Here is a 26785-nt window from a genome sequence, read left to right as displayed (position 1 = left end):
TAATGGTTGCAATGAACCATTAAGAAGTCCTCCATTCTGGCATTAAACCCCTGACCAGGCACCTTGCGACTCCACTGGATCTGCCACACCTCATGGACTGTGTTGCACTTTTTGAACAGCCACATAATAGCAGATTTTCTTTGGCTCACTTTTGGTTGCATGGCTTTCCAAGCCTCTGCTTGCTTAAGGCAACCTCTATATGATGCAATGTGTTCACCACCACAGTGCGTATCCTCAGTCACACGTCCCTTGACATCATGGGCCCACCACATTTACTAAACTGCTCATCCTTCCTATACGCTCATGCCACATTGCCATATCTTACAATTTTGATGACGCCAAAGAAACAGGATATACTGTTTGACCCTAAATTGCTGATACCCCAAATACACATTATAGGACGTATTAAACTGCAATGCCAGAGTCCTAGAGCGAAGACCCCCATCCAAATGCCACACCCCATACCCTTAAGTGATCACACCTGATCATGTGTGCCGGGAGGGAATACATATATTGCATCTTCATGTATCACCATTCAGTTATAGGGCGTTTTCCAAAACGATGAGAATAGTGGTTAGTGCACACCTATATATAATCTTATGAAAGCAGGTTAACAATTAACGAAAGGGTTTAGGTGCAGGGGGAGGAAAGATTACCCCAACACAAGATTGGAATATAGCATTCAAGTGTGCAGGGGACGCAAGAGTCCATAGATTGGACTTTCTATGTTTTCCAAGGCTACCCAAGTCCAAAAATGTTCTACTGGTTTCCTCACCTACACCTTTTACCAGCAATCTCACTCCACTTACCACCTGCACATTGTGCCTCGCCTATCCCATTCTTTACCAATTCCAAAGCAAAATGGCTAGCTGACTTCATATACACTTTCCACCCAAAAATCGGCCTCCACCCCTGTTCTGCACCGGCTATTGGCTCTTTCACCTTGCTGTTCACTACCTGCCCTCCCAGTTTCCTCAACCTTCCTATCCACTGCAGGACTGATCCTTACACTCCTCTTGACACTGCCACAGCTTCCGAAAGGAACACCTAAAGTGTTACCTCGCCGCTCTCCCCCACCAACCGTCTGCAACCCCCATATTTCCCTTTTCCTGTCTACCACCACTTTATTACTCCTGGTCTATCGCACCCACTGTTCCTCTGTACGGATCTTTCCTTTTTTACTCGGGGCTAACCCACTAGGCACTGCCCAGAGCAGCCATGTCAATGAACTAAAATGGAGGATATCACAGGGGCAACACGCTGGTCTTTTAAGCAAGACCAAGCAGAACAACAGAGGTTCAAATCCTGGATACATGCTTGGAAACCAAACTCTGGTATGGTATTATACGTGTTAAAAACCCAATTAAATAATACCCCTCTCCTACAAGGTGGCAACCAGTGCACACCTCAAAAACTGCTCCTCTCAGGGCAGAGCAATGGGCAGGCATACAGCAGCCATGCCGCGGCCACCCATGCACCCTACTGTGTCTGGAAATGTGCCATCTCCTTTCCCCCCACATTCTCTCCCAGTCAGGTCTGTCCTGCCACTTGCCATTAAACTCCAACTGAGCATGCTGAGAAGAGACTGCTTCACCAGCCTCCTTTTCAGGCCTCCACCAATGTCCTCCACTGTGCCACGGACCACATGCCTCCATTGTCTCATGAGTAACGAAGGGGGGCGGGCTGAGAAGGGGGGGGGGGCGCGAACAGTACCTGCAGAGAAAACTCTACAGGGAAGAGACAGACCACCACTTGCTACACACAAAGCATGTATCTAGCTAGTCCATCCTCCTGCAACAGCCTTGTGGTTGCAACATTGGGCCAGGTTTTCAAATCACCAAGAAAGCTGTGGTGGGTTTAAAAAGGCTTTAAAAAACTGTTTCACCTGAGATTTGGAAGCAGAAGTCAACTTGTGCCAAGTCACATTCCAAACCACCACCTAGTAGCCATTGCTGGAAGTTCACCTCCAGTTCCGAGCCACATCAGCAAGTCATTATGGGTCAGCATATTAACATCTATATCTGTATTAATTTGAACACATGGATGCAAGAATATCTGTAGGTTTCTACTTATTTTAAAGCCCAATAAACTTTTTCTGCAGCACATTAGAAGTTGCATATTTGTTTTAATCCAAATGGACAAATCACCTACTAACTGGAAGATAGTAGGTTAAGCAAGAGGCCAGGTATTAAAAGGGCCAGGTATTCAGGAATAAAATCCACCCCTGCTGCACATTAAAAAAATATACTGCAAGTCACGTTCTAAAGGAACTGACCAAATAGAGGCATGTGGTTGAAGGCAGAGAACTCTTCAGTGACTTGCAATATCACGGTGGGGTGGCAGGGTGCATTATTCCATATACTATTTTCATGTGTTGCAGGCACTTTTCTTTCGTTGTTCTTGGGTCACATAAGCATGGAGCTAAACAAAGAATTAATGAGTCCTCCCCAATAACTAGAAAATTGTGGGAAAAATGGGCATCCATGTCCTAGCACCACTCCACCACAGCCAAACGGTTACCATGGAGCAGGTACAATAACTTCTAGGCTGGTGAGAGTGTGACCAGATCCGGCGCAGGTGAGTGAAGACAAGGCAATACACTGGAGTTAATGGGCCATGTAAAATTGAAAACAAAAAAAAAAAAAAAAAGAACACATTTGTGTAACTAAGAAACCCACTTATCCTTGTCAGAAGACTTTTTGTAAAAACTATGGTCTCAAATTCTTTTCTAAAGGGATAAAGTAAAACAGAATCCATCAAGAACAAAAACGGTGCCTCTGGCCTAGGTGGTCTTTGCATCGTGGTACAGCAGGGGGCGGGGGGGGGAGGTGACGTCAATTCTTAAGCGTGTCATGATCAGCCGTGTTAACAGGGGGAGGGGCGGGGCAATATGTAGAACAATGTTGCACAAGTGGTCCAAGAGGCGGTGGGGGAATCTTGGCCTTAGACGAATTGTGTAAGATCTAGTGCTGGGTTTTGAATGTGCCGGCTATGCTGGAAGATTAAACTCACAACCGTTAGAATAATGTCAGGACAATAAAAGTTGACTTTGATATCAGGGTGCCACCTGCTGGCCAGGAGCTACACACTTCATAGTACTTTACTCACTAACTATGAATGTCAGTGATGGGGCGATTATAGAATGAATTACTAGGCATTTGCTTGATATAATGAACCACAGTGTCGATCGAAGAGACCCACTATACAGCACAGATCTCCCAAATCAGGCCCCACTGCTATAGTAGATCTTCTGGGTTCTTGAGTTGGCGCCATGTGAGAAATCTAGTACACTGGGCACCATGCATATTTTTTCTCTTTTTTAAAGGAACTAAGCGTGAACCTTTGCACCCAGATCAGTCAAAGAAGGCAAATGTCTGCCCATATGGACAGGCCAAACTGGGAAGTTAATTCTAAAAATGAATGTTTGCACAGGTGGGACATCTATTGTGCAGCATTTATAAAGTGGAATATTGTAAAAAAGTGGGACATGGAAACGAATTCTTGAGAACTTTAGTTATTTGGAAGCCCTGCAAACGGAGCGTGGTCTGATGACCTGTAATCCAATGTCGGTTTTGAGGGAAGCCAAGGCTGCCACAAGCAGATTTGTACTAAGAACATGCGCAGTCCAGGGACAAGGAAAATAACTACCAATGAGTGCCTTGCGATCATTTTCCTGCACCACAACTTCTAGTTGCAGGAAACAGGCCACACCTCGAGTAGTGACCTCGTTTCTCTTGTACTTCGGCCCCGTGTCTTCTACAGGTTAGGAAAAGGACCCTCTACCCCACATTTTAAAAAAATTACACACCACACACATGAATCATCAAGCTTTGCTCCAGAATATTGGATTTGAAACGGCAAGTAAATTCACCCATCATCCAAACAGTTGACAAACCACAGCAGATGTCGTATCGGAATGCAAATTTTATTTTTCCTCCATTGAATGCTACTTTTTCTCATTAAGTTATACAAATGGCACTTACAAAAAAGAAAGAATAAAAAAAAAGACCCTTTAACAAAATATTCAAGTTGAACGCTTCCAAACCATTCCACTCGATACACAAGAGCGAGAGATTCTCAACCTAACACTCAGCTGCCAACACTTGGTTACACGAGTCGGAGGCAGCAGGCGCGAACATGGCCGAGACCCAGCGTAACAGACTCTGCCTCCCATATGAAGTCCCAAGATATCCCGAAGGCTTTACTTCGTCAATTCGTTTTCCTCAATGTTTTCGCTTTTGATAACACTTAATGTTTTCTACCTGAACATTACACATTCACTTCGAGGAACTTCTAATATTTAGCATATGACACCTTCCCACACAGCAGCCTAGTCACTGAAAATAAAATTGGCATTTCCATTGCCCCCACAAAATTGTTACCTCTAAAACAATGGAAACATACCACAAACCAACTTTTAAGGCTCCTGCCTTTTGGTCATGGCGTACAATAGAACCGACTAATGAGTATTGGCTGTAAAGTCATTTTAGTATCTGGCTAGCCCCATGGTTCCAACAGGACAAGCTCATTGCAGTCATTAGTAAGGTGCAAGCGCTTGGGCCCAGTGGCTAGGGGGTCTGGCCAAGTGCATTGGTATATGATTTTTAAAATTAGAAGGGTCCAACGGTTCGGAAGTGCTGCATTCTGGAACTAAGTGGCAAAAAAGTCACTCCATTGCATTGGACTCCGACAGAAACATGTAGCAATTCACCACAGAGCAGGAGAAGGAAGGAATCGGCCTGGCTTGCATACAAAAATGGCAGCTTCCTATGTAAGGGCAAGAAGGACTTTCCGCATCGCACAGCACACGTGTTCAAAGCAGCATGGTCTACTTCACACCTACATTAGATGAGGACCATATGGAATGTTCAGAAATGTTTAAAACCAGGGGAAAACAAAACATGTTTGATTGGTTTCTCAGCTTTCTGAGAACATGCACCATAGCTCGAGTATCAACAGGGAGGCGCACTTAAGCGAGGCCAAGAGCTTGCCCTTCCACTCCCACTCCCCTTTGGAACATTGAATGCCCCGCTTACTGGGTAAGGCATTGCATTGGGAAATCACAGGAGGTGGGTGAGGCTACATGCACCAAACCAGTTAATGGCAGGTAAAAATAAGAACTATGCTAAAACGGTGGAACTATGCAGAAAAGATGTCGATTCCAGTTTACATTTAAAAAATAAATAATTGCCAGCAAGGATAAATCCTAGATTTGTTTTGCTTTACATTTTATCTTCCAGTCACTTTGCAGGAAATCACGCCAAAACTGTTTGGAAAAAGCCTGCTCTCTCCTTTGGCTCTTGTTGCAGAGCACTTAGCTTGCAACTACAAAACACCGTTTTCCATATTAACACCCAAATTTGAGATGGAAATCAAGTTTGGGAGAATAATGGATCCAGTTTAATGTACTTTGTTTCTGCTTCTAAACCGCACGTTTGCATGGCAAGCCCAGTTACGGTCACAGCATCCTATGCCCTGCACGTCCTCTGTGCAACTAGATCTTGGCCCCACTCAGTCAATTTGCTGTGCTTTCAAGTAGGCCTACACTACATACGTATGAATCACGCTTAAACATGTACTCTAGTCAAGACTGCTTGGCACGAGGGACCCTCCCGCCCCCAAACTGGTGAACAAGCTCTGCTTTGCAGAGGAGTCCTACAATGCATCAATGCTCTACCAGCCAATCAGAATCCGACAGTTTGTTGCCAGCTCACTTAAGGTATTCATTATGTAAACTAATATTGCTTCGCTAGTACACAAAGCAAAAAACAAAAGTTGAGCTTAGGTTAACTTAAGGCATTAGTGGGTGGTTGATGCTCACTGCCCTGTAGAACGTTCACCAATGCTACCAATTCCACCACGCAGTAACTGAGCTCAGCCAATAGATGCCTTTGCCTTGCTCACCTTTTACTTGGGATGCAGTCCATTATTTCAGGGCACGGCCCTGTAGCACGCCCACAAAGGAGATTGGAACATGCGCCGGCGAGCAGCGAACTCCCCACTGTTGCTTAGTCTACATAAAAGGGGCCTGAGCTACCACAATGATGAACTTTTAAAAGATGGCCAAGGCCTGCTACGGCTCGAGTCCCACCCACTTTACCACCGGTGCATATCCGCTTGCCCCCCTAATCACCAGTGCCTGTATCACCCTGAAGGCAAAGAGGCCGTCACAGAACAGGCCATTCCTGACGGTCAGGCATTAAAAGGGTGGCATCAGGGGCTTCACAAATCCGACTGTCACCAGTGACAGCGGTGGGGAGACACTTCCCTGCTGCAGTCATGCACTGAGCAGCACAGAGTGCAGCCAGTCCTCTCAGGGTGGCAATTACACTGCTATCAAATAAAGGCAGCAGGGCCACCCTTAAATTCCTCTAGACTAGGTGCACTGGGCAGTGCACAGGCAACATTCTAAGTAAGAGGCAGAAAATAAATCACTTGCATAACAGCACCACAAAGACCACCACTGGGCAGGCAGGGAGGTCTTTATTGCCCGAATGTAGATCCATTATTGCAGGAAATGTCATGGCTGTTTAGTTCCTTCCCTACCATTGCTAAATGCAATCACATTTCTAGAGGGAGAATAGTCAGTGATGGCCTACAGCAGTGGGTTTAAATTTGGTTTAAATGTACAAGAGCCAATGTGGAGGCCGGCCTGCTAATTACATGCTGCACCTAGAGTACATTTGAGATGTATATACGCCCCTAACAGCTTAGAACAATTCGGCTTGCACTCCTCCCCACATTAAACCAACATGGCTGTGGTTAAAGGTGCAGGTCTTATGAGCTGGACAGTTTCCTACCTGGATGGGTCTCCACAAAGAAAGTGCAAATTGTTTTGCGATCACCAGACTCGGTCCACATTTACAAAGAATGCCAGACCCCTGGGTACCATACAGCTATGTTTACAGGTCGCCCCAGAGTACTTTTACAGAGCAAGTAGCCAGTGACTCCAGCTAAAGAGGGCCAGGGGTGTTTTGGGACTTCATTCCGCAAAATAGGGAACATCCAATCACCCCAGTAATCAAAACCCCACAAGGCCTGTCCAGCTTAATAGTGGCTAACCTCCAAATTCTTAGTGGGAAAACAGGAAAGGAGTCAGCATGGCACAAATACTGCGAGGGCAAATAAAGCTGTGGAGTACCCCCAAAATGCCTCTAAAACAGAGACGTGAGATACACTGGTGTAGGTGTGAGGGTTGGCATTGGCTTGCCAATGTGTTGTACGCAGCACAGACATTTATAAGCCAAAAACAGCACAAAAATAGTAATTCATAAAAATAAACTCCCCATATACTTTATAAAGCACAGCTCTCCCACTGGCATACGGTTCAGTTGGGAGCGCATTAGGAAAACCAGGCAAAAAGAGGAAAACGTAAACCGAAGCAATTCTTGATTCCATGGCAGGCATGTGAAACGGGTCCTAGGGCGATGTTTTGCCAACAAAAAAAAAAATATTGTGGTAGAGCGCGTTGGGTAAAGTGCAGTTAGTATTCCCAAAGGGTGGCTGGCTCGACAGACTCAGCAGAGGCCTTCAGCACTCCAGCGTGGTCGCCCTTCAAGTAGAGATCATTGACCTTGATGGCCACCTTGTTATAGTCACAGAACTCAAAGTAGAAGTCCACGGGGGTGCTGCTGCTGCTCATCACAGAGGAATCGCTCCCCACGGTCCAGTACTTTCCAGTGGAATCTAAAGATGACAAACAATACACAGGGTTACTTAAGATACGGAAAAGGGCCCACGTCACTCCACGACAAGTATACCACCACCACCCTACACCAAGTCAGCTCTGATTTTGTTCTCTCGTGCAGCAAAAATTGCTTTCGTGAGCTTAGTTGGTAATGGTCATTGCTTGGAGCAGGCCGCTACGCTACATAATGGAAGCTTGAGCGTAAAATAAGTCAACAAAAACAGACTGCTTATCCTTGAGCATATGGCTACGGACCGATGAATATGTAGCTTTTAATGGGACGACTTCTCATCTACGAACTGATTTTTTTTAAAAACGTGTTCCCTCGTCCACCATAACCTGCCAGGACAATCTGGTAAGACTGCTTGGGTAGGTTCAGTGCAAAAATGTCTCTTCATTTGGAGATGTGCAGCATGCATAACCGCATGAGAGCACAGATGCCCTTCACATGTGGCATCATCCTACAATTACTCCCCATAATACTTCACTCTGGGATTGCACACCCTTCACTCCCTGCAGGAACATCATACACCCAGTTCCCATGAAAAAGGAGAGGGTGCAAGTATGTACATAACATTCAGTAGGAAAGGATGCAGGTTGCAATACATGCTAGCTAGTGGCCACCTAGCTCCCGAAACCATGTATTCTGCAAAAGGTTCACTAGAAAGGTGAGCCTTTCAATATTTTAGGCTTACCCATTGAAAAACAGCAGAGTCTATTGAAACGTTTTGTATCCTTCAGAGACCTAGTCATGGTCCATGCTTTGCCAGAAGCACTGGCATTAGCTGGTCATTTGGCTAGCAGGGTCTAGTGAAGCATCACTCCGGGTAGCAGGAGTGAATAGACAAAGCCTAGCCAGAGCACCCTTCATGCCATTGGGCACTAGGGGCAGGCGGGGGAGACAAATGAAAGCTATTGTTTGTTACTTACAAATTGGCCATGCTAAACAGATTGGTGTCAACTCAGGAAGCTGTCTGATTGGGCGTGTTATCATGTGACGACATCCACCATTGGCCGAAATGACCAAAATCGCACTGCGGCGGCTAATGTTGGTGTTAAATACTAGTTATAGGTTTGATTATTAATCTCATTTTTCAATTTTGGAACTGCAATTGATAAAAATATATGTCTAATCAGTTTTGCTTGTGAACCATTATTTGCAGTTAGTTTTCAAACACGTTATGATAAGTGGCATGAAAAAGATATTGGTAATATTGGTGAATGAACATCAATCGTTGGTATTGCTCTAATGAGCATGCTAAAGACTTCGTATCAAGCTGATCAAATTCTAACCTTTTCTGAAAAAATATCAATTTTAAAGAACATTTCTGAAGCGGTTTAGAGGTTGCTTAGTAGTTGGAAAATATAAGCATGCATATTTATATAAGCGTCTGATGTATGTTTTTTTATTAAAAAAGTGACATAGTTCATGGTCCGCATTTAAACCTGTATTTGTGCGGTCCATATAGAAAATCCAATTAGCTTCCATTTTGCATAGCTTTTCTCGGTTTCCTCTGTTAGAGATAATGACTTGTTCTATGCCAAAAAATCTTATCAGGGTGATATCTTCTTGCCTGTGATTTTCTAGGAAGTGTTTACTTAGAGGGTAACGTGAATCCGAATCCTTTCCTTTCCTTTGGCAAATTATGTTTATGAATGAGAAATTCACTTGTACAAATTTGGTTCAATCTTGGTTAATCAGATGCAAAATGTCTAAGGCGCCTGGTCTGTTCCTAATATTAAGGAACTTCTAGACATTTTTGATCATATTAACTGACCAGTCTATCAATATCTCGATTATTTTTGTAAAAAAATAATAAAATGTTTTCTCCTTTTCTTTTCTTGTTCACAAAAGCTATGTGTACATTTACCTCCTGAAGAACCACTGAAAGTAAAGTGGGGAAACATGTGTTGAGGGCAAACAAAAATATGATTCCTTCTTATTCTGTATAAACAGTACAGACAATTTTCTACAACAAAAGATGTTGGAGCGCCTGTCAAGCAGTGTTTGAATTCTTTCTTTATTGTGATGTTTAAAGCTCTCTGCAGCCTTGGGAGCAAACAAAACCCCGTTTAGGCAGCACCAACAAGATTGAGGACAAGTAATCAACATTATAATTTCCAATTACTCGCCTTGTCCACTCCATATCAAGGCTGTTTGTGTATTACTACAAAGGTCCATCTGCCTGACGCAAACTCTTGCTCTAGGCGAGTTTGCATTTCAGAAACACAAATCATTCTAGCAGCAGACTATGACGATATCCTAGAGGGTTTAAAAATTTGGACCACATGAAGAGTTGCCAGCCACAGAAGATCAGAAAAACAGGTTTCAGGTAGACTTCAGTAGTACACAATCTCATGTTTCAAGGTTCAGAAACACATGGCTGGCACAAGGAGGGTCCATCCACAGCTATACCAGACCCTGCAATAAACCATTGGATTCTGCCAAGCAATGGCCTTCTAACTTCACTGGATTTCAGGTTGCAAATTTACGAGAGGTCCTTTCAAGGCATCGGTTTTGCTCAGAAAGCCTTATTAGGGCGATTTAATAAGCAAAGCTATAGAGAGTTAATACATATACCAAATCTGGCATAGATGTCATGCTTGGTTAGGGATTGGCCCCCAAACCAATGGGCTCACCTTTGAGATTGTATGCACCATCATTGAACTCCAGTTGAAAGACATCGTAGGAAGAGCGATTGGAGTCAAGCATGCCAGTCACCTTCCGACAGCCAATGAAGCCATGTTCCCCTCGAAGGACAATGATTGGACGGTTTATCAATTTCATCACAAATGACTCCGTCTCCCCTATACAGGAACAAAGATTACACTTAAAATCAGTGGGTGGTATCTGATGATTAAGAGTCAACAGTTGTACAGTCCAAGATTTCTCTTGATATGCCAGTGATTCTCACACACCCTGCAGTCTCAGGGAATTAGGTTTCTTTAAGAGTCAAGCCCCCGCTCCCCCCGTCCCACCACCTTTGAATCCCCCAGCCTGCACCCCCCCCCCCAGACATTCCATTGGATACTTGGTGGGCTAAGAGGAAAAATAAATCTACCCTAAAGGCCGCCACTGGAAGCTTGTGCAGGGCCATACCTTTCGTGCCCAGTTTCACCAGCCCACCTCTCCCCCCCCCCCACCTACAGGCCGGAGGAATAAGCCAAGAGAAGAAAAAAAAACAAGAAATTAATGGTAGTGGCGCCATATTGCCATACCATGGTGCCATGTTCTCCAACCACAGCACTGCATCAGGCATGGAGTGTGACCGCAAAAAGGAAAGCCCTACCCCTCCCCATGCATCATTACCCCCAAGCTAGTGCCAAGCACAGGGATGCTTACCACATTTGGAGTCTTTAGGATAAAGGTTGGGGGACCATAAAAAAAGGGACAGATCACAGCATTTATAATGGCAGGAGGCATGCCAGGCTATCAAAGAAATGCTCAGATCCTTCGGATTTGGTTCCTACACTCATGGCCAGCTTTCACTCCGCTTCGGCACTTGCCCCTGGCCATGTGACCATGCACACGTCATATTGGTGATATTGCCACAGTAGGTCTCTCGCTTTTATTTTAGCCTCTGGCTCGGCTTTCCTTTCCTGGTTAGACCTACTGTTTCTTTTATGCGATTCGTGCCTATACACCTCTCGCTCCTTTTGTGGTTGGTGTTTCCTTGCTGCACTTACCTGCTCTCCCGTCTCCCTGCACATTGGTCTGGCCTGGCCTTCATGTCTGGGACTACGGGATTTGCCTATGCACGACCTGGACCCTTATGCTCGTGTTCTGGGGATCCCTGCACGTGCCCATTCTGCACTCCCCCGCCCCCCCCTGCACTTTCGCAAATATGAAAGTTACTAATGGGCGAGTATCAGTTTCCCGCCCCACACATGGCAGCACAAAAAAGATTGTTAGGCATTTCAACTAGAGATAAGTGTAAAATAATTGGTTCTAATGCCATTTACTTGGAACATGAAGCAACACAGGACAACCGATTGATGCACCTGCGCATGTGGAGGTTACTCTCCGACATGCAATTGCATGGTCCCCGCACATCGCCACTGGAACACCATCAGCATACAACAGTACCTTAGTACGTTTTGCACCGAAAGCACCACTTAATTCTTGTGAGGTCATTGGGCTCAATGATTTTGGTGAATTAACTCGTTTCTCTGTATGCCTAACGCAGCCTTCCTATGACAGGAACACCCTGCATAAACCCAGCACAAACATGATATCGCAAAGACAGTGCCATTTTTAGCTTGCACATATTGCATGGCTACCTTTGAAGATCACAGGCCCCAGTGTGCTCTTGTGCAGCAACCAAAAGGTGTTTAGCATTGCTTAAACGGGTTATACTCGATCTGATTACAGGTACAGCACACCATATCAAGTCCCTCAATCACTCGCAGGAAATTGAAAGCACAGGCAGGTTTTAAAGATCCTACTTAAGGGGACATGAGTGAGCAACTCGCCAAACCCAGAGGAGTACAATGAAAAGAAATTAGTAAGGGGAAGCCGTGGAGTGGGCAGTCTCAAGATGCACAGACGTGCCGGAACGGGGCTGTCCACTAAATAAGCAAACCACAAGAAACGCAGGAGATCTGGCCTAAACAAAAAGGCACCCACCCAAGTCATCCAAATTATAGCTCTGAGCAGACAAGGCTTCCTTTCATCTAAGCTTTTCTGGCACTAGACCGAAGGATTTGTTGGCATGAAGCCAACATTTGGCACACCATCAAATGCTTTTATTCTTCTAGAAACTGGTGTTTTGGAAACACTGGCTTTCAACCCACCAAAACATCCTTGATCAGGATACTGCAGAAAGTCTGCTTTACAACTCCATGCAAAAACGATTGTTTTCCCTACAATCACATGGTCAATTGCCCAGAAGGCACCATCTCTGTAGCAGTAAGCATGGAAACCAAAATTAACTGCATTACGACCAGAAAGATAGGACAGCACACCAGGGTGGGAATACAGAACTAAAACAAAAAAAAGAAAAAAACCCAAGCAGCTTTGTGAGAAGGGGTATGTAGAGCAAAGCCTGGAAACATGCATCATACACATTACTAGGCAGCACAGCCTTTGCACATTCTATAAATTGGAACCATGACAGAATCAAATGCATCACACCCTCCCTCCTATTTCCAACCTGCAACCATCTCCCGAACACCCCCCCATCCTGAATGCCTTTGAACATTCCTTCTCGGAAGACCACCATACATTCAAGCTTCCAATCCTTACAGGCCAGCAACAGAAACAAAGCTTACCAGGAGTATCGACAGTTGCGGCCAGCTGTCCATTTTTCTTTGCTGTAATGTATTTGCCATTTGAAGCTTTGAGGGTAATGCGCTTACCACACCAATCAATTTCAAAGTAACAGCTGGCACTCCTGTAATACAAAAGCAGAGAAAAAAAACTCTAGAGCGATGCATGGAAATGCTTCAAATTTACCAGAAGCATTGGCAATTTCCCGTGGTGAACCTTCCCAGTCTGCTATGCCAGTACCGATGGGAAACAAATTATGCAGTCTTGTTCACACCCCAAAGGAAGCAATCCAGTCAGGCCCACTATAGGTGGAATGCAACCGTGCTTGAAAGTTGGCATGTAGATTCTTCAAAAATAGAGAAACACGTCCCCATTTTCCAAAAATCCAGTTAAGGTTTTATTTTAAAGGGATACCCATCTCACAAACCAAAGAGGTTAGAAAAGTAAAAATTCACATTTTAAATCTTAAAGTTTCCAAACAAGAGTATCCGTATTTCAGAGCAAAAATGTCATCTTTTCCGACCAAGGCACAGCCAATTCCATGGCAGACCTCACATCCAAAATGCATCCTGAAAAACGGAGAAATCTACACAATGGTTGTGAGCATGCCATTTTAGACCAAAGAACATTATGGCTGCCATAATCAATAAGATTCATTAGGAGGAGTCCAAATGGAGTACACATCTGTAAACTCTGGTTCAAAGTGAGGACGCAGACCACAACCCTGTTCAGTTCTTGAACACTCTAAATCCTCGTCTTCCGGAACACAAACTTCTCCTCAAAGTGGGAGCAACCGTGATGTTGCAGAACCTCAACCCCACTTAAGTTCTGTAATGCACCAGATTGCGAGTGAAAGCTCTCCACAGTAATGTGATTGAGGCTACGATGCTAACTGGTTCTGGCCATGGGGAGTCCCACAAATAACAGTTCCTCTTAAAGGTTTGTTGCACCATGACCATCAACAAATCTCAGGGGCAGACTTGATTGACCCACAGGAAGAATGCTTCTTGCATGGCCAGTTTTACGTGGCCTGTTCTAGAGTGAGCTCACCTAACCTTGGTAAGCCCATCACCTGAAGGGAGAACCATTAAAGTAGTTTACAAAGAAGTACGCCAATGTTTTTTTGTTTTTTTTTAAATTGCAGATGAAGTAATTTTTACGTCGGTCCCATTGTCTGTTTGCAATTACAACAATTATTTCTGGACACCATGAAACATTAAGATCTGCAATAAATGTTGCTTATTCCGTCAAGACAAAACCTGTACATTCTATTTCATACAAGTTAAATCAAAAAAATAAAACCACCATTTTACTCACCGTAATCGTATTTCTGATGTTTGCATCTGCTTAGATTCACAAGCTATGCATAGGCCGAAATCTAGTGGAAGCTGAAGAGTATTAGAGTTGTTTATGAAAACTCGAAAAGGGACGTCGAGCGGTCATGCCAGTAATACTATCCCTAGTGTGATGTCCACTGTAACCATGGACTTTCGCGCATTGCGGCCCTCAGATTGTTTTTGAGATGAGGTTGCATGAAGTGTAGCGTGATTACAGGTGTATTTAAAGCAGTTATGTATCAGATAAAGCTCAGATAAAACCTATGCACCTTCTACTCCAAGGGGAGTAAGGGTGGGCGCATGTGAATCTCAGAAATACAATTACGGTGAGTTAAGTATCCCTTCTGAGGCTTATGGAATCTGCTTCGATCACATGCTATGCATAGACTAGCAAGCAGTGTTAGGAGAAGGTCCTGGGTTGTGAGCAGGTCCAGTGGCAAATAGATGTTTTAGAACCGCTTGTCCCACCTGTGTAGCTGCTTTAGAATGCGTTTCAATGCAGTAGTGCCGAGTGAAAGCATGTACCGAGCTCCATGTAGCTGCTTTGCAAATGGTGTTCAGCGGAACGTTTGCGATAAAGGCCAAAGTAGCTCCTGTACCCCTTGTGGAGTGAGCTCTTGGTGTGAAAGGCAGTGTTTTGCTTGAGGAGTAACAGCTGTATGCATCTGACTATCCACCTGGAGATGGCATTTTTGGAAATGCGGTCTCCTTCTCTGCCTGGTGCTACGAGACCAACAGTTGGTCTGTTTTTTCTGAGCGGTCTTATTTTGTTTACATAGTAAAGGACTGCCCTCCTTACATCTAGTGTATGGAGTTCTCAGCTGAGCTTGTTGGGTTCTGAAAGAAGGCTGGTAGCTCAATAGATTGGTTTACATTAAATTTGGAGAAAAAAAACTTAACCGAAAACCTAGGGTGTGTTCTGAATACCAATTTGTCTTTGTAGATGACAAAGAATGGATCTTGCACTGACAAAGCTTGAAGTTCACCAACTTCTTATCAACGTTATAGCCACCAAGAAAGCAGACTTGACTTATGCATAGGCTCAAAGGGGAGGGGGATCCCCATGAGCTTTGCAAGTACTAAGTTGAGATCCCAGGCTAGCGGTAGTTTTAAGATAGGAGGGTGAAGTCTATTCCCTCCATGAATGCTTTAAATGACGGGAACTTTCCACCATGGAACTTTATTCTGAGAGGTAAAGTATGCTGATAATGCCGCCAGGTGAACCTTTATAGAGTTAAAGACTAACCCTGAGTCTAGCAAGTGGAGCATGTACTGAAGAATGTGGGATGGAGTACATTCTATGGGGTTGGTTTACACTGGCACCAAATTACAAATCTCCTCGACTTGTCGAAATAACGTTGTCTGGTGTTTGGTTTACGCGCCTCCTTGAGGATATCCATACACCTTTGTGGTAGATTAAGATGTCCAAACTAGGACCTCAGGAGCCATGCTGCCAAGTTCATGGAGGTTGAGGGTGAAGTGTTCACTGTGCTGGGTTAGCAAATTGGTTTGGCACAGGAGTTAAGGGAATCGCACATCGCCAGTTTGCACAAATGTGGATACAAGGGTTGTCTCGCTCACATGGGAGCCACTAATCCTAGAGCGTAATTTTTTCTGTGAACCTAGTTCACCACCCTTTTCATTAGTGGAGTTGGGGGGAAAAGCGTAGGCAAATTTCCCTGAGCGACTCAACCATAGAGCGTTCCCCTTGGAGTCTGCTTAGGTAAACCTGGACGTGAAGTCTGGGCATTGCTTGTTTTCTTCTGTAGTGAACAAGTCAAATGTGGGGTAACCGCACTGAGAAAATGATCTACAGCACTTGTATAGAGTCACCATTTGTGATCTTCTGGTAGGGGATCTCTTCTTAGCGAGTCTGCTAGGGTCTTGCATTCCCCTGGGACATGTTGGGAAGTCAGTAACATCCCAGACTGAGTGCCCATTCCCATATTTTCTGTGCTAGCTTGCACAGAGATTTGGAGAATGTGTGCCCCCACCCCCCTGCTTGTTGATGAAGAACATTACAGTGGTGCCGTCTGTTAGGATCTGTACAGACTGATTTGTCAGATGTGCCTCGAATACTTGCAGCACTTTAAATAGAGCTAGAAGTTCCAGCAGGTTGATCTGGTTCTGTGCAGGGATGCGAGTCCACAGACCATGTGCTGTGAGATGAAGGCGGTGCCCCCTACTCGGAGAGTGATGAGTCTGTTGTAACTATCGCTTGCACCGCCGGATCGTGGAAGCGTTTTCCTTTTAGCATATTCTCCTTGGTCCCCCAGCGGAGGGCTTGTACTAGTGTTGGCGAACAACCACTAGATCGTCCCACTGACCGCTGTCCCAAGACCACTATTTTGCCAACCATTCCTGCATTGGGCGCATGCACAAACATGCGTGTGGGACCAGGTAAATGCAAGATGCCATCATGCCGAGAAAACATAGCTTTGCGTACGCTTATCTGGTGATCGGCTTGGTACAGAGGTATTTAAAATAGCATGTTTTGTATTATTTCCTTTGATAGAAAGATTAGTCCTGTCTTTGACAGCTCCTAGGAACTGTTCGGTCTTGTTTAGTACAAAGCTTGATTTTTTTCTCGTTTATTGAGAAGCCCAATTGGAAAAGGTTTATAGTTGTGTATTGTGCCTGCAAATTTAGGGTGTCTCCCCTGTGATCAGCCAGTCGTCCAGGTAGGGGTATGCTGGGATTGCCTCCCTATGCAGGTGCACTGCAACCACCGCCAGTACCTTGGTGAATACTCTTGGATCGGATCCTATTCCGAAGAGTAGCACTTTGAATTGGTAGTGTTGGTTTGCTATCTTGAAACGCAAGAATTGTGTGTGCTGGGAACATTGAAATATGAAAATAATCAATATCCAAGGTTGCCATAGCCCACCCTCCCCCGATTTAGCAGTGGGGCGACTTCTTGTAGCGTTGTCATGTGGAATTTTTGTGGCTTGACATAGGTGTTTGCAGGGCTCAAGTGTAACACTGGGCGCATTGTTGGATCTTTCTTTGGCACAAGGAAGTAGGTAGGTTGAATAGATACCCTGGTTTACCTGGTTCGCCGGGACGATTCAATGGCATCCTTTAGCAGCAGTGTTGAGACCTCTTCTAGAAGAAGGCGTTGTTCCACTACTGTGGTGGAGCTTTGACACAGGGGATGGGGTTGCTGCAGTAACTTCATGCAATAACCACCCGCCACTTGTCCAAGGTGATTCCCTCCCATGCATGGGTGAAGCATGTTATACTCCCTCCAACTGGACAGGCATGGGAGGGGACCTGAAGCGGGTGGTCATTTTGGAGGTGTTGCTCCACCTCTGGAAGTGGAGCACCTGCCTTGGCCGCAAGATCTATGCTGGCCTCTGGAATCCTTGAGGCTTGTCCTTGATTGGAACCCCAAGATGAGCCCTGGTTTTGGCTATATCTGGAACCCCTCTGCGAGTTTGGTCCCCGAAAGCGACAAAAATTGTTCCCACCTCTTTGGCCTGGTGGTTTATTAGTGAGCTGGCCCAAAGAGTGTCATACTCTACCTTCGCGCTTTTTAATGCATCCTCAACCGGTTTGGCGAACAGGACATTATGTTTGATAGGCATATTGAGGAGCATTGCCTGTGCCACCAATTTAAACCCCGATTGGCGTAGCCATGCATGGCCTTTTATGAGCGTTCCTTCGGCGACGATTCTACCAGCAATATCTGCCCCATCCAAGATATATTTTAGGATGCAGTTAGACCCTGCCTTTTCCTTCTGCTACTGCAAGAGAAAGTTGGGTTCTGTGGGGGGAGGGGAGGCATTAAAGTTGCAATCTCCTTCCACTTGTGGCAGTTGTAACTTGCCAGTAAGGTGGTATTGATGGCAATTCTTGTTTGGAAAGCTGCCGAGGTGGCCGCTTTCCTCCCGAATGTGGAACGCTTCTTGCTCTCATCGGGTGTGCTTCGGATGAAGCTAGGTGTGTTCCTGCCCTTTTCCTTGTCGTGGTGACCACCAGTGTATCTGGTTTTAATTGGCCGGTGATGTAAAAGGGGTCTGTAGGTGCAGGGCGACGCTTTTCAATATGCAGGTTTACTGCTCGCGTTTGATTTGAAGTTTCTAGAGAGGGTTGAAACCTTCTCTGTATTGACTGTAGAATGGGTATAAACTAGGTTACAGCCCTTTTGTCCCCCAATAACTCCTCTACAAAATCCTTGTCCAATTGTGTTCGAGTTTGGAAATGCTCTGCTGCTTTTATGAGCAGATCATGAAAATGTAAGTTGGTTGTCCACTGGTGACTCTGCCACCTGCGGGTCTAGGTGATCAGGAGAGGGTAATATATAAACGTCTTCATCCTCATAGTAATGATATACCTCCCCTAGGGTATCATGCTCCTCAGTCTGTATTTGGATCATACAGATCAATTTGGACTGTCTTGAGGGGTAACTAGAAGGGTGTCTGGACGTGGCCTTTTTGATGGGGGGGTTGTGAAGTGGCACCACTAGTAGGTGGCGTGTTCCATAAGCTTTCCATAGCCTGGGGATTTTCTCCAAAAAGTCTGCCATAAGGGACATGTGTCACTACATCAATGTCTTCAAAGGAACATGGAGAGGAACTTTGTTTAGTTACAGCTGCTGCAATAGCACCCTCCCCTTGGGAAACACTCACTTTCTCCTTATGTGAAGCACTTTCTCCCTATGGGAATGGTCAAGTTCTCCCTTTAAGGAGACTCTGGTACATGTTTATGCACCAGATGGGATGTATTTGAAGTCTGTCTTTTGCCGATTTCAATGTTAACAAGGAATGTCGAATTGTGGCAGACGGGAGGGCATCTTCTGGCGCTCGGTTGCTGTATAGACACGCCGTCCGCGTCCTTTGTCTCGCAACTTGGGGGCCTGTCGTGAGGCAAATGTGATCGCAAGTGCCCAGAGGAGATGGACCTGCCCCTTGATGCCATGTGTGGCTGTGTAGACTATGTTGTCGTCGACTTTTGGCCTTGTGTGTTCTACTGCTGCCGGGTTTCGTCCCCGTGACAGCACCGCCGGCCTGTCTGATTGGGTCGGGGGCTAGCACATGGAAATCAGAAGGTTCCCCATTGCCTTCACTGTCCGAAAAGGGATGCACCCTCCACATCCACGGTGGCTTCAGCCGACATGGCGTGGTGGGCCCAACATTTTTTTTTTCGGCCCTTTAGGGTCTTTGGTTTGAAAAGCTGACAAGCTCTACAGTAGCCCTAGTCGTGGTCCCTCAGAAGATAAGTTGCACACCCGGTGCTAGTCTTTCCAGTGAAACTTTATTGCAACTGGGGCAAAATTTAAAAGGTGTATTTTCCATAATTGGTTAGAAAGGCATCTTGGTGAAAATAGAGGGTCAAAGAGTAAATATGCATTCTCTTAGAAGCCTTAGAAATTACCACCCCACCACTCTGTCTGGGTCGAGGCCTGGTGCGCCCTTTCAAGGCCGAAGGGGCGTCATCGAGTCAGGTTTTGACCGAGGAGGTTTGTCCTTAAAACAGCTGAAGGTCGGCAATATAAAGGACAGAATAAGTAACTAGCTCTAATAATGTTATTAATCAATGACGTTAGCCGAAACAAAACTTTGCGTTACAGCACCGACTATGATGGTGGAGAAAAATGGAGGACCTCGATGCGTGAAGGACCATGGGTACAGTGGACGTCACTAGGGATAATATTACTGGCACACCCCGCAACTTCAAACAGATTGGGTGAATGTGTTAGCTAGACCCTTGCTCCCATTAACCAAGCACATTGTGTATTGCTAGGATTACTGTGACCTGTGCACAAAATGCAGAAAGAACTGGGATAACCATTGAGACTAGATGTGGTAGGACGAATTGTTACTGTACAATGTCCTCATGTTAGAGACAAGGAAAGTTGAAAGCTGTTCTTGAGCAAGTCAAAGGGGTCATTACACAGAATCGGTGAAGGAAGTTGTAGCACACTCCTGGGTCAGAACAATGCAGCACTATTGGATGAGCTAGTGGGAAGGCAACACTGCAGAGATGGAAATTAGGATTGGATAAGTAGGAGCTCCTGGGTAACTAGAATACCCAGTGACCAGGAGCTAACACTGGGGAACAAGGAGCTAGTACATAGCGTTGCACAAATCTAACTTCCAACCATACTTTTCCCCCCCATTGTTTGGCCCCTTATGTTTTAAGTGTTGCATAGATGCCTAAAGTTTATTTATAGATTGTCCAAAGTCAGCGTTAAATTCACAAGAGGTTTTTGTTCAGCATTAGTTGACCTGGGAGCCAAAGGTAGCTCCTGGTTGCTGTCTGTGTAGCTTACCAGGTTCTTCTACGCTACAAGCAGGAGTTAAATCGCCCCCGGTTCCCCTCAATTTCAAACCCTGAACTTTAACGCCTGCACCACGACAGGAAGGACTGGATTGATTGAAAGGAAGCGAATGCAGAAGGGTGCAAACCTGGACAAGTAAAGGCCTTTTGGCTGGTCCAGGTGTCCCTGCTCTGATTGCAATGAGCTCGCTGGGGTGCATTCTGAACTGGAGCCTTTTCAAAGGAATGCTCCCCTTCAGGGGTTTGGCTGTTCTGATGTTTTATATCTCAGGATTAGTACTAGAAGACTATCCATCTGCATTTTAGAGACACTGCATAGTATTTTGATTGGTGTGGCAGTTGTAGCTCTCCCCTGCCCCCCACCCCCACTTATAACCCTGCGCATGGACTCTCCTCAAAGCAGATTCTAAACTAAATGTCCCCATGCAGTGGCAAGCAACACTGATTCCATCATGGAGGTCTTGTGAAAAAACTTCTAAACAGGATCTTGGACAGGTGGTCACAATCATTGCCGAGGAATTAACACCAGTTGAGGTTATGTTATACTGATTTATACCATGCACCGCTACCACCCAAGGGCAGTTTCCAGGCAGGTAATTCACTAATCATTGATGCATTTAGTGCAGCGGAACAAAAAATTAATGCAACGCGTTTGTGTTTACTGCCAAATTTTGTGGGGTGCTGCTAAATGCAATAGCAGATAACCGCGTACATCAATAAGAGGACGGCCCCAAAAGCTGCCAGGACAGCAGATGCTTTACTTCAAGAGGAAAAATTTGAGTGAGAAAAAGGTTAGTTTTTTTCATCTTCAAAGAAGGATCCCAACCAGATTTCCTTTCAACTTTACAATCTACAGAACTTGGTGTTTGTACACATTCTAGGCCTAGTGGAAGAGCCTTCACCTATGTGCGCTAGGGCATGATTTCATGGAGGTTAAAGTCTCACTACTGCTGAGCCAAAGACAGTCAAGCATTTTACGCAAAAGGACAAACCTAGGGTGCAGACATGTGGTTTTTAACTTGGTGCAGTATAAATTTAGTTTATTTTTTTTAATCCACACGCTCATTTTTTAGGCATGGCAAATTCGCATTATAGACCCCATACAGTTACCAAAAAGTATTTCTAGGTGTGCAAGCAGTCCAGATCACCATTTGTCTTTGTGGTGTCTTGTTTCATGCCCATTTTCTCTGCTGGCTGAGCTGCCCAACAATGCTGATCTTTGGGTGCACTGGTGTGAAGTCTGTTGGCTTGGGACCAAAGGCTTCCCTCGACTCCTCGTACTAACTGTAGCACAAAGCATGTTAAAGCCTCAAAGTATAGTACCATAACATGAGAAAAGGTTGCAAGTCTGACTGCATGTAGAAGGACAGGATTCTGTCCCTTTCACGTGGCTTAGTGAACACATCCTGCATATGGACCTCATACTCCATTGTCTCTATAAGGCCAAGTAGGACTACTTGGCTAGACTACTTCCTAGTAAGGCACCAGAAACTAAATCAATCAGTCTAAAATGACACGAAACAAACTTGACATCAAGGTGCCAACCCTTTTTAATTTCAAACTACCAGTTTGACAATTCCATCCCTTTCTACCAACATTACTCTACACCCACACACACACCTCAACTAAGCCATTATGGGTGCTGGCTTGGCAGTCACACTCCCATGTTACACAGGATCCCAGCAACAATTAAGCCTTCCAGATATATAATTGCAACAAGGCCTTTTTTTAAAAAAAATAAAGGCAATTGAATTAGACGATGCCAAGAGACTTCCTTACTAAGCTGTTCATTCGTGGTGAGTAAACAGAGGCGGATGAAGGGAGCTGGCAAGCTAAAATGATGCAAGATATTCCATTAGAAGGAATTTTGGTGTGTGAAGATGGCACAAAGCAGAGGCATGTTATAGGACCCAAAATGCTCAAAAAGAACTGAGTCAAATGGCTCTGCTCAAAGCTTTGATACTTCCTGTTAGTGGAAGAGCGAGTGAAGGAGAGCTACCTGTGCGCAGTCAGATTCTAAATGAGGCGCAGAAAGAACAATTAGACAATCCAGCACAGCCGAGCAATAAGTGAGTTAAAACAAGAAAGCCTCATGGAACAAAACAAAAGTAAAAAACCAGAGCAGCAAGTGAATGCAGAGCGTGAAACAGTTTTCTGCACTCCAAGATACAGACTATGGAAAATGTGAGCACACTGCAACGCAATGAACTTATGGCCTTTCACTTTCAATTAAAAGTTGAACAATGAGTTAATTATAAAAAGGTGTTCAATATTTCAGAGGATACATAATTCTAAAACAGAAATTTCAACTGGTGAAGGATAAAGTCCTCGAACCAGCAGAATGGTGTCCTTGCACAGGAGGCGCATCAGTTGAAATGGATGCAGAAATCAGTCAGGTTCTCAGGAACGGACTGGAAATAGGCAAGAAAATGTAGAAATGGAGCGTGTGAGGCATGCCAAAGCAGACCAGTTACAGGTAGCGCAGCGTAGAAACGTGCAAGAGAAAGATGGTATTTTGAAAGCAAACAGCTTTGAATATGCACAAACAATGCAGGCTGCACAAAACGAAAATGTTTCGGAATGAAATCAGTGAATTGAAAGATCAATTAAATGGCCGTGTACAGTGCTTGAGGCCAATCAAGCACGGATTTCAGCTAAAAAGCCAGAACACCATCAGGAAATAAGGAAGAGAGAGAAGCGGGTGTGAGTGACAAACGAAATTGAAAGTTACAAACCGGCATTGAGGCACCCTGATCAATCAGGGTATGGGGAAAAGGGCTCTGATCCATTGGCAATGCCCTCCACATCAGGAACCTCATGCCAGTTAACCACAACTTCCTATGGACCAAGTGCAACTGACTTCATGCATTCCATGTATAAATCCCAAGAACCATGGGGCACCTAGAATTACCAAGGCCTAGCCAAACCGATCCAAAAGGCCAGCTCTCATCTGAGAATAAGTGGCCGGACCTTGCGTGTCCTTGGAATATAATACTGCGAGTACTTCGGACCATGAAAATCCCCTTTTTGAGAAAATTAGGGAGCTAGAGGTAAAACAAGTATGAGATTGCAGAGACCACCTAGCTTGCTTCGCTGGAGAACATTCAAGGCCTCAGCCCAGGAGATGCACATTAAAAACCTCCTTACAGTCAGGGGAAGGGCCGCATTTTCCCAGACTAGCTGGAAGGAGGGGGTAGGGGGGAATTAAACAGTTGAGTCGGTCTGAGGAAGACACAGTATTACCCTGTGGCCAAAGGTGACTATGACCCCGAGAATTCACGGAAGCACAGGCAAGAGAAGTCCAGACCTTGTGGTTCTGGGAGGTATTCCAGTCTCAGATAGGGAGCGCCTAGAAGACAGGGAATGGAGTACCAATAGCAACTGAGTCAGGTGGTGGATGGTGCAGAGAAAAAAGGAAGACCGGGAATTTAAAAAAAAAAAAAGGGTTTTGTCAAAAACCCAATTAGACATATCAAGGCCATAGAGATTCAGGACCGTGGGAACATCTAGAATTGTATAAACAAATGATATCCTCATTTGGAATTAAAAATGACGTAAATTGTATGGAGTTTGTGAAATGGACTCCAGTTTTTTTGGACTGGACCAAAATCATAAATGGTCCACCTAATGCAGCCATTTTGAAACATTTATAGGAACACACAAGAAGCTTGTAGGCTGCATATAATTTGCAATCAGTCGCCTAGAGTTAGTGCAGGAGTAAAGCGGGCATTTACCCTGGGCAGGCAAACAAACCGTAGGGAGTTATTATTTCCATGCACTCCCCAAATACATGACGACTCAGTTTGTGCAGGATTTTCACAAGCACAGGATCCTTGATTGGATAACTGAAAAGGCCACCAGGATCAATGAGGTCCAGAAGGCCAGAGTAAAAATGCCCCTAAAAACACCAAACCAACACTCCCTTCTGCTAACAAGCAGAATGAAAGGCAGAGACCACCCTCAGACCCAGCCCAATCAAAGAGTAGTCAGGCAGAATCTCAGACCAATGACCCATCTGACCCTACCACCCAAGTAAGTCCTAGGTACAAGGGTACCAAGCTAATCCTGGGGTATGTATACACTGCCCTGGCTCAGGGGGTGGGGGGGGGTTGTGGGGGTAAGGGAAGAGGGACCAATCAGCAAGTACTGCCCCAGGAAACTTCCCAATTCAAACTTTCTCAGATCTCCCCCGAACCAGAACTTCCATAATAATCCTCTTCACGCTTCCGAGTTCCAGGACAATAATCTGTGAACCCAGGAGAAGAGATATTCAGGGTGGGAAATTATGGGGGAAATGTACAGTACCCCGAGCGAAGGGACAGTTACCCTTTTTGGGAGCAGCAGAGGTAGGACTAGAGACCTCCTTACAACCCAGAAAAAAAGTCTTGCAGCTGGAGCGACAGGTCCATCAACTGACCGATGACCGGGGTGCATGCTGGGGGCTCAGTCCAACCATCAACCTAACCCCGCTTCGCAGATTGCCCCAACACCCAGGGTTGATACCCCATGGGGGGGGTAAGGGTGATGCTAAACCCAAGAGGAAGCGTCCCTTCTCACAGACAGAAATCCTAGAAACCTCTCAAGCCTGAAAGTGACTCTTCTACCCCAAAATGTAGAAAGTAGTGATTTGTGCTTTTCCCAATTGACGTGTGATTTGTGTAACAAGAAGTTTAATTGTGAGCCACAAAGAAGGTGGAGTCTGTAGTTTAGTGCAATCTCCATTACCGATCATCCAAATAAATACAAATGTACTTTCTGTACACCGGCCTGGTTCTTGGCTCATTGGTAGCTCAGTGGGAGGGATCCAATGGGGTATGAGATGTACTGGAAATATGGTTGAACAAAGAACTGACGTTAAACAGTTTGTTGAGACGCCTTGATTGGGGAGGGAAGAACTCCCCGGGTTGAGGGTGGACTCTAAAACCGTTAGACTGCTACCACATGTGGGGAAAGTGGCAATGACGGCCCCCCCCCTTACGCTTGGCAAAAGGCATTCCAAGTTGAGGGTAAAACAGAGGACTGAGTGGACCTCGCAAATAGGCAAGCTCGCTGGGGATCTTTGTCATCAATTTAAAGGTGGAAATTTAATACATACAAGGGACCACTGGAAAAGGATATTGGAAAAAAAATAGATTGAGATTACAAGAAATGTCTGGACCAAAATCTGGATTTAGCATGCCAAATTATCTAGAGGGGCAGCATTGTGTGGTTGTCAGAAACAGTCAAGTAAACCTGGGCTGAGGTGCACTGGATGAGGCCCAGCCAGTGCCACCCAGATGCAAAAACAGACAAAACATTTGAGCGTTAGAAATTGCTAGGAACATTTAGCACGAAACAAAACTCCCATCAAGAGCTACACTTTTAGCTCCCCAGGACAAATAGCGCCTTTTAAACACATATCTGACATTACATTTGAGAATGTTAATTAAGTAGGACACATCTAGTACAGTTTAACCATAATGGAGCATACATAATGGACAAACAGCAAAAGTGTGACCATAATGGAGCATACATAATGGACAAACAGCAAAAGTGTGACCATAATGGAGCATACATAATGGACAAACAGCAAAAGTGTGACCATAATGGAGCATACATAATGGACAAACAGCAAAAGTGTGACCATAATGGAGCATACATAATGGACAAACAGCAAAAGTGTGACCATAATGGAGCATACATAATGGACAAACAGCAAAAGTGTGACCATAATGGAGCATACATAATGGACAAACAGCAAAGGTGTGCCTCTACCGTGGAAGTTCGACTTGCTTTGTGCGCTGGACTGGCTCCAGGTTCTCTAATGGTAGCTCTGGCGTCCTGGGTGATGCCTGACACGCAGGAGCGGGTTTTAGCTCCTGCTTGAAACTGAATTTCGAGCCCTGCATTATTGGGCAATGAGAAATCACTACCGTCATGTATCAGCAAGGTAACAGGTAGGACATAAATGGCCAATTCTGAGGGACAAGAAAGAAATGCTCACTTGGCAATAAAGAGCTAAAATAAAGTCCTAGCATGACCTGCACAGACTAGAGTGCAAGATCACACTTTTGGCATGGCAAAACAACCTTTGGCAGGGGCATGCACTCTGCCAACGAGTTCTAGGAAGGTCACACATACACATTAACAGAAAGGTGACTAACCAAATACAGAACCAGGAGCCCAGAAAGTGCAACTAGCATGTAAAATACCAGAGGGAAATCAAGAGGG

The 26785-nt window shown here is 45.1% G+C and overlaps 1 protein-coding gene across 1 annotated transcript in view; it reads right to left on the bottom strand.

The window, feature by feature from the left end:
• Positions 1-3906: 3906 nt before the first annotated feature.
• Positions 3907-26785, bottom strand: part of LOC138567391 (fascin-like) — a 73868-nt gene continuing 50989 nt past the window's right edge. Inside the window, exons 3-5 of the mRNA XM_069645555.1 lie at positions 12959-13080; positions 10328-10495; positions 3907-7686 (exon numbers count right to left, since the gene is read on the bottom strand). Coding sequence (XP_069501656.1) covers positions 7484-7686; positions 10328-10495; positions 12959-13080 — 493 coding nt within the window. The 3' untranslated portion in view covers positions 3907-7483. The remainder of the gene's footprint in view (positions 7687-10327; positions 10496-12958; positions 13081-26785) is intronic.

Source organism: Ambystoma mexicanum, chromosome 2p (genome assembly GCF_040938575.1).
Source record: "Ambystoma mexicanum isolate Mex_15411 chromosome 2p, UKY_AmexF1_1, whole genome shotgun sequence".
Taxonomy (NCBI): domain Eukaryota; kingdom Metazoa; phylum Chordata; class Amphibia; order Caudata; family Ambystomatidae; genus Ambystoma; species Ambystoma mexicanum.
Note: the sequence above shows the minus strand (reverse complement) of the source record. Positions and strands in the feature narration are given on the sequence as shown.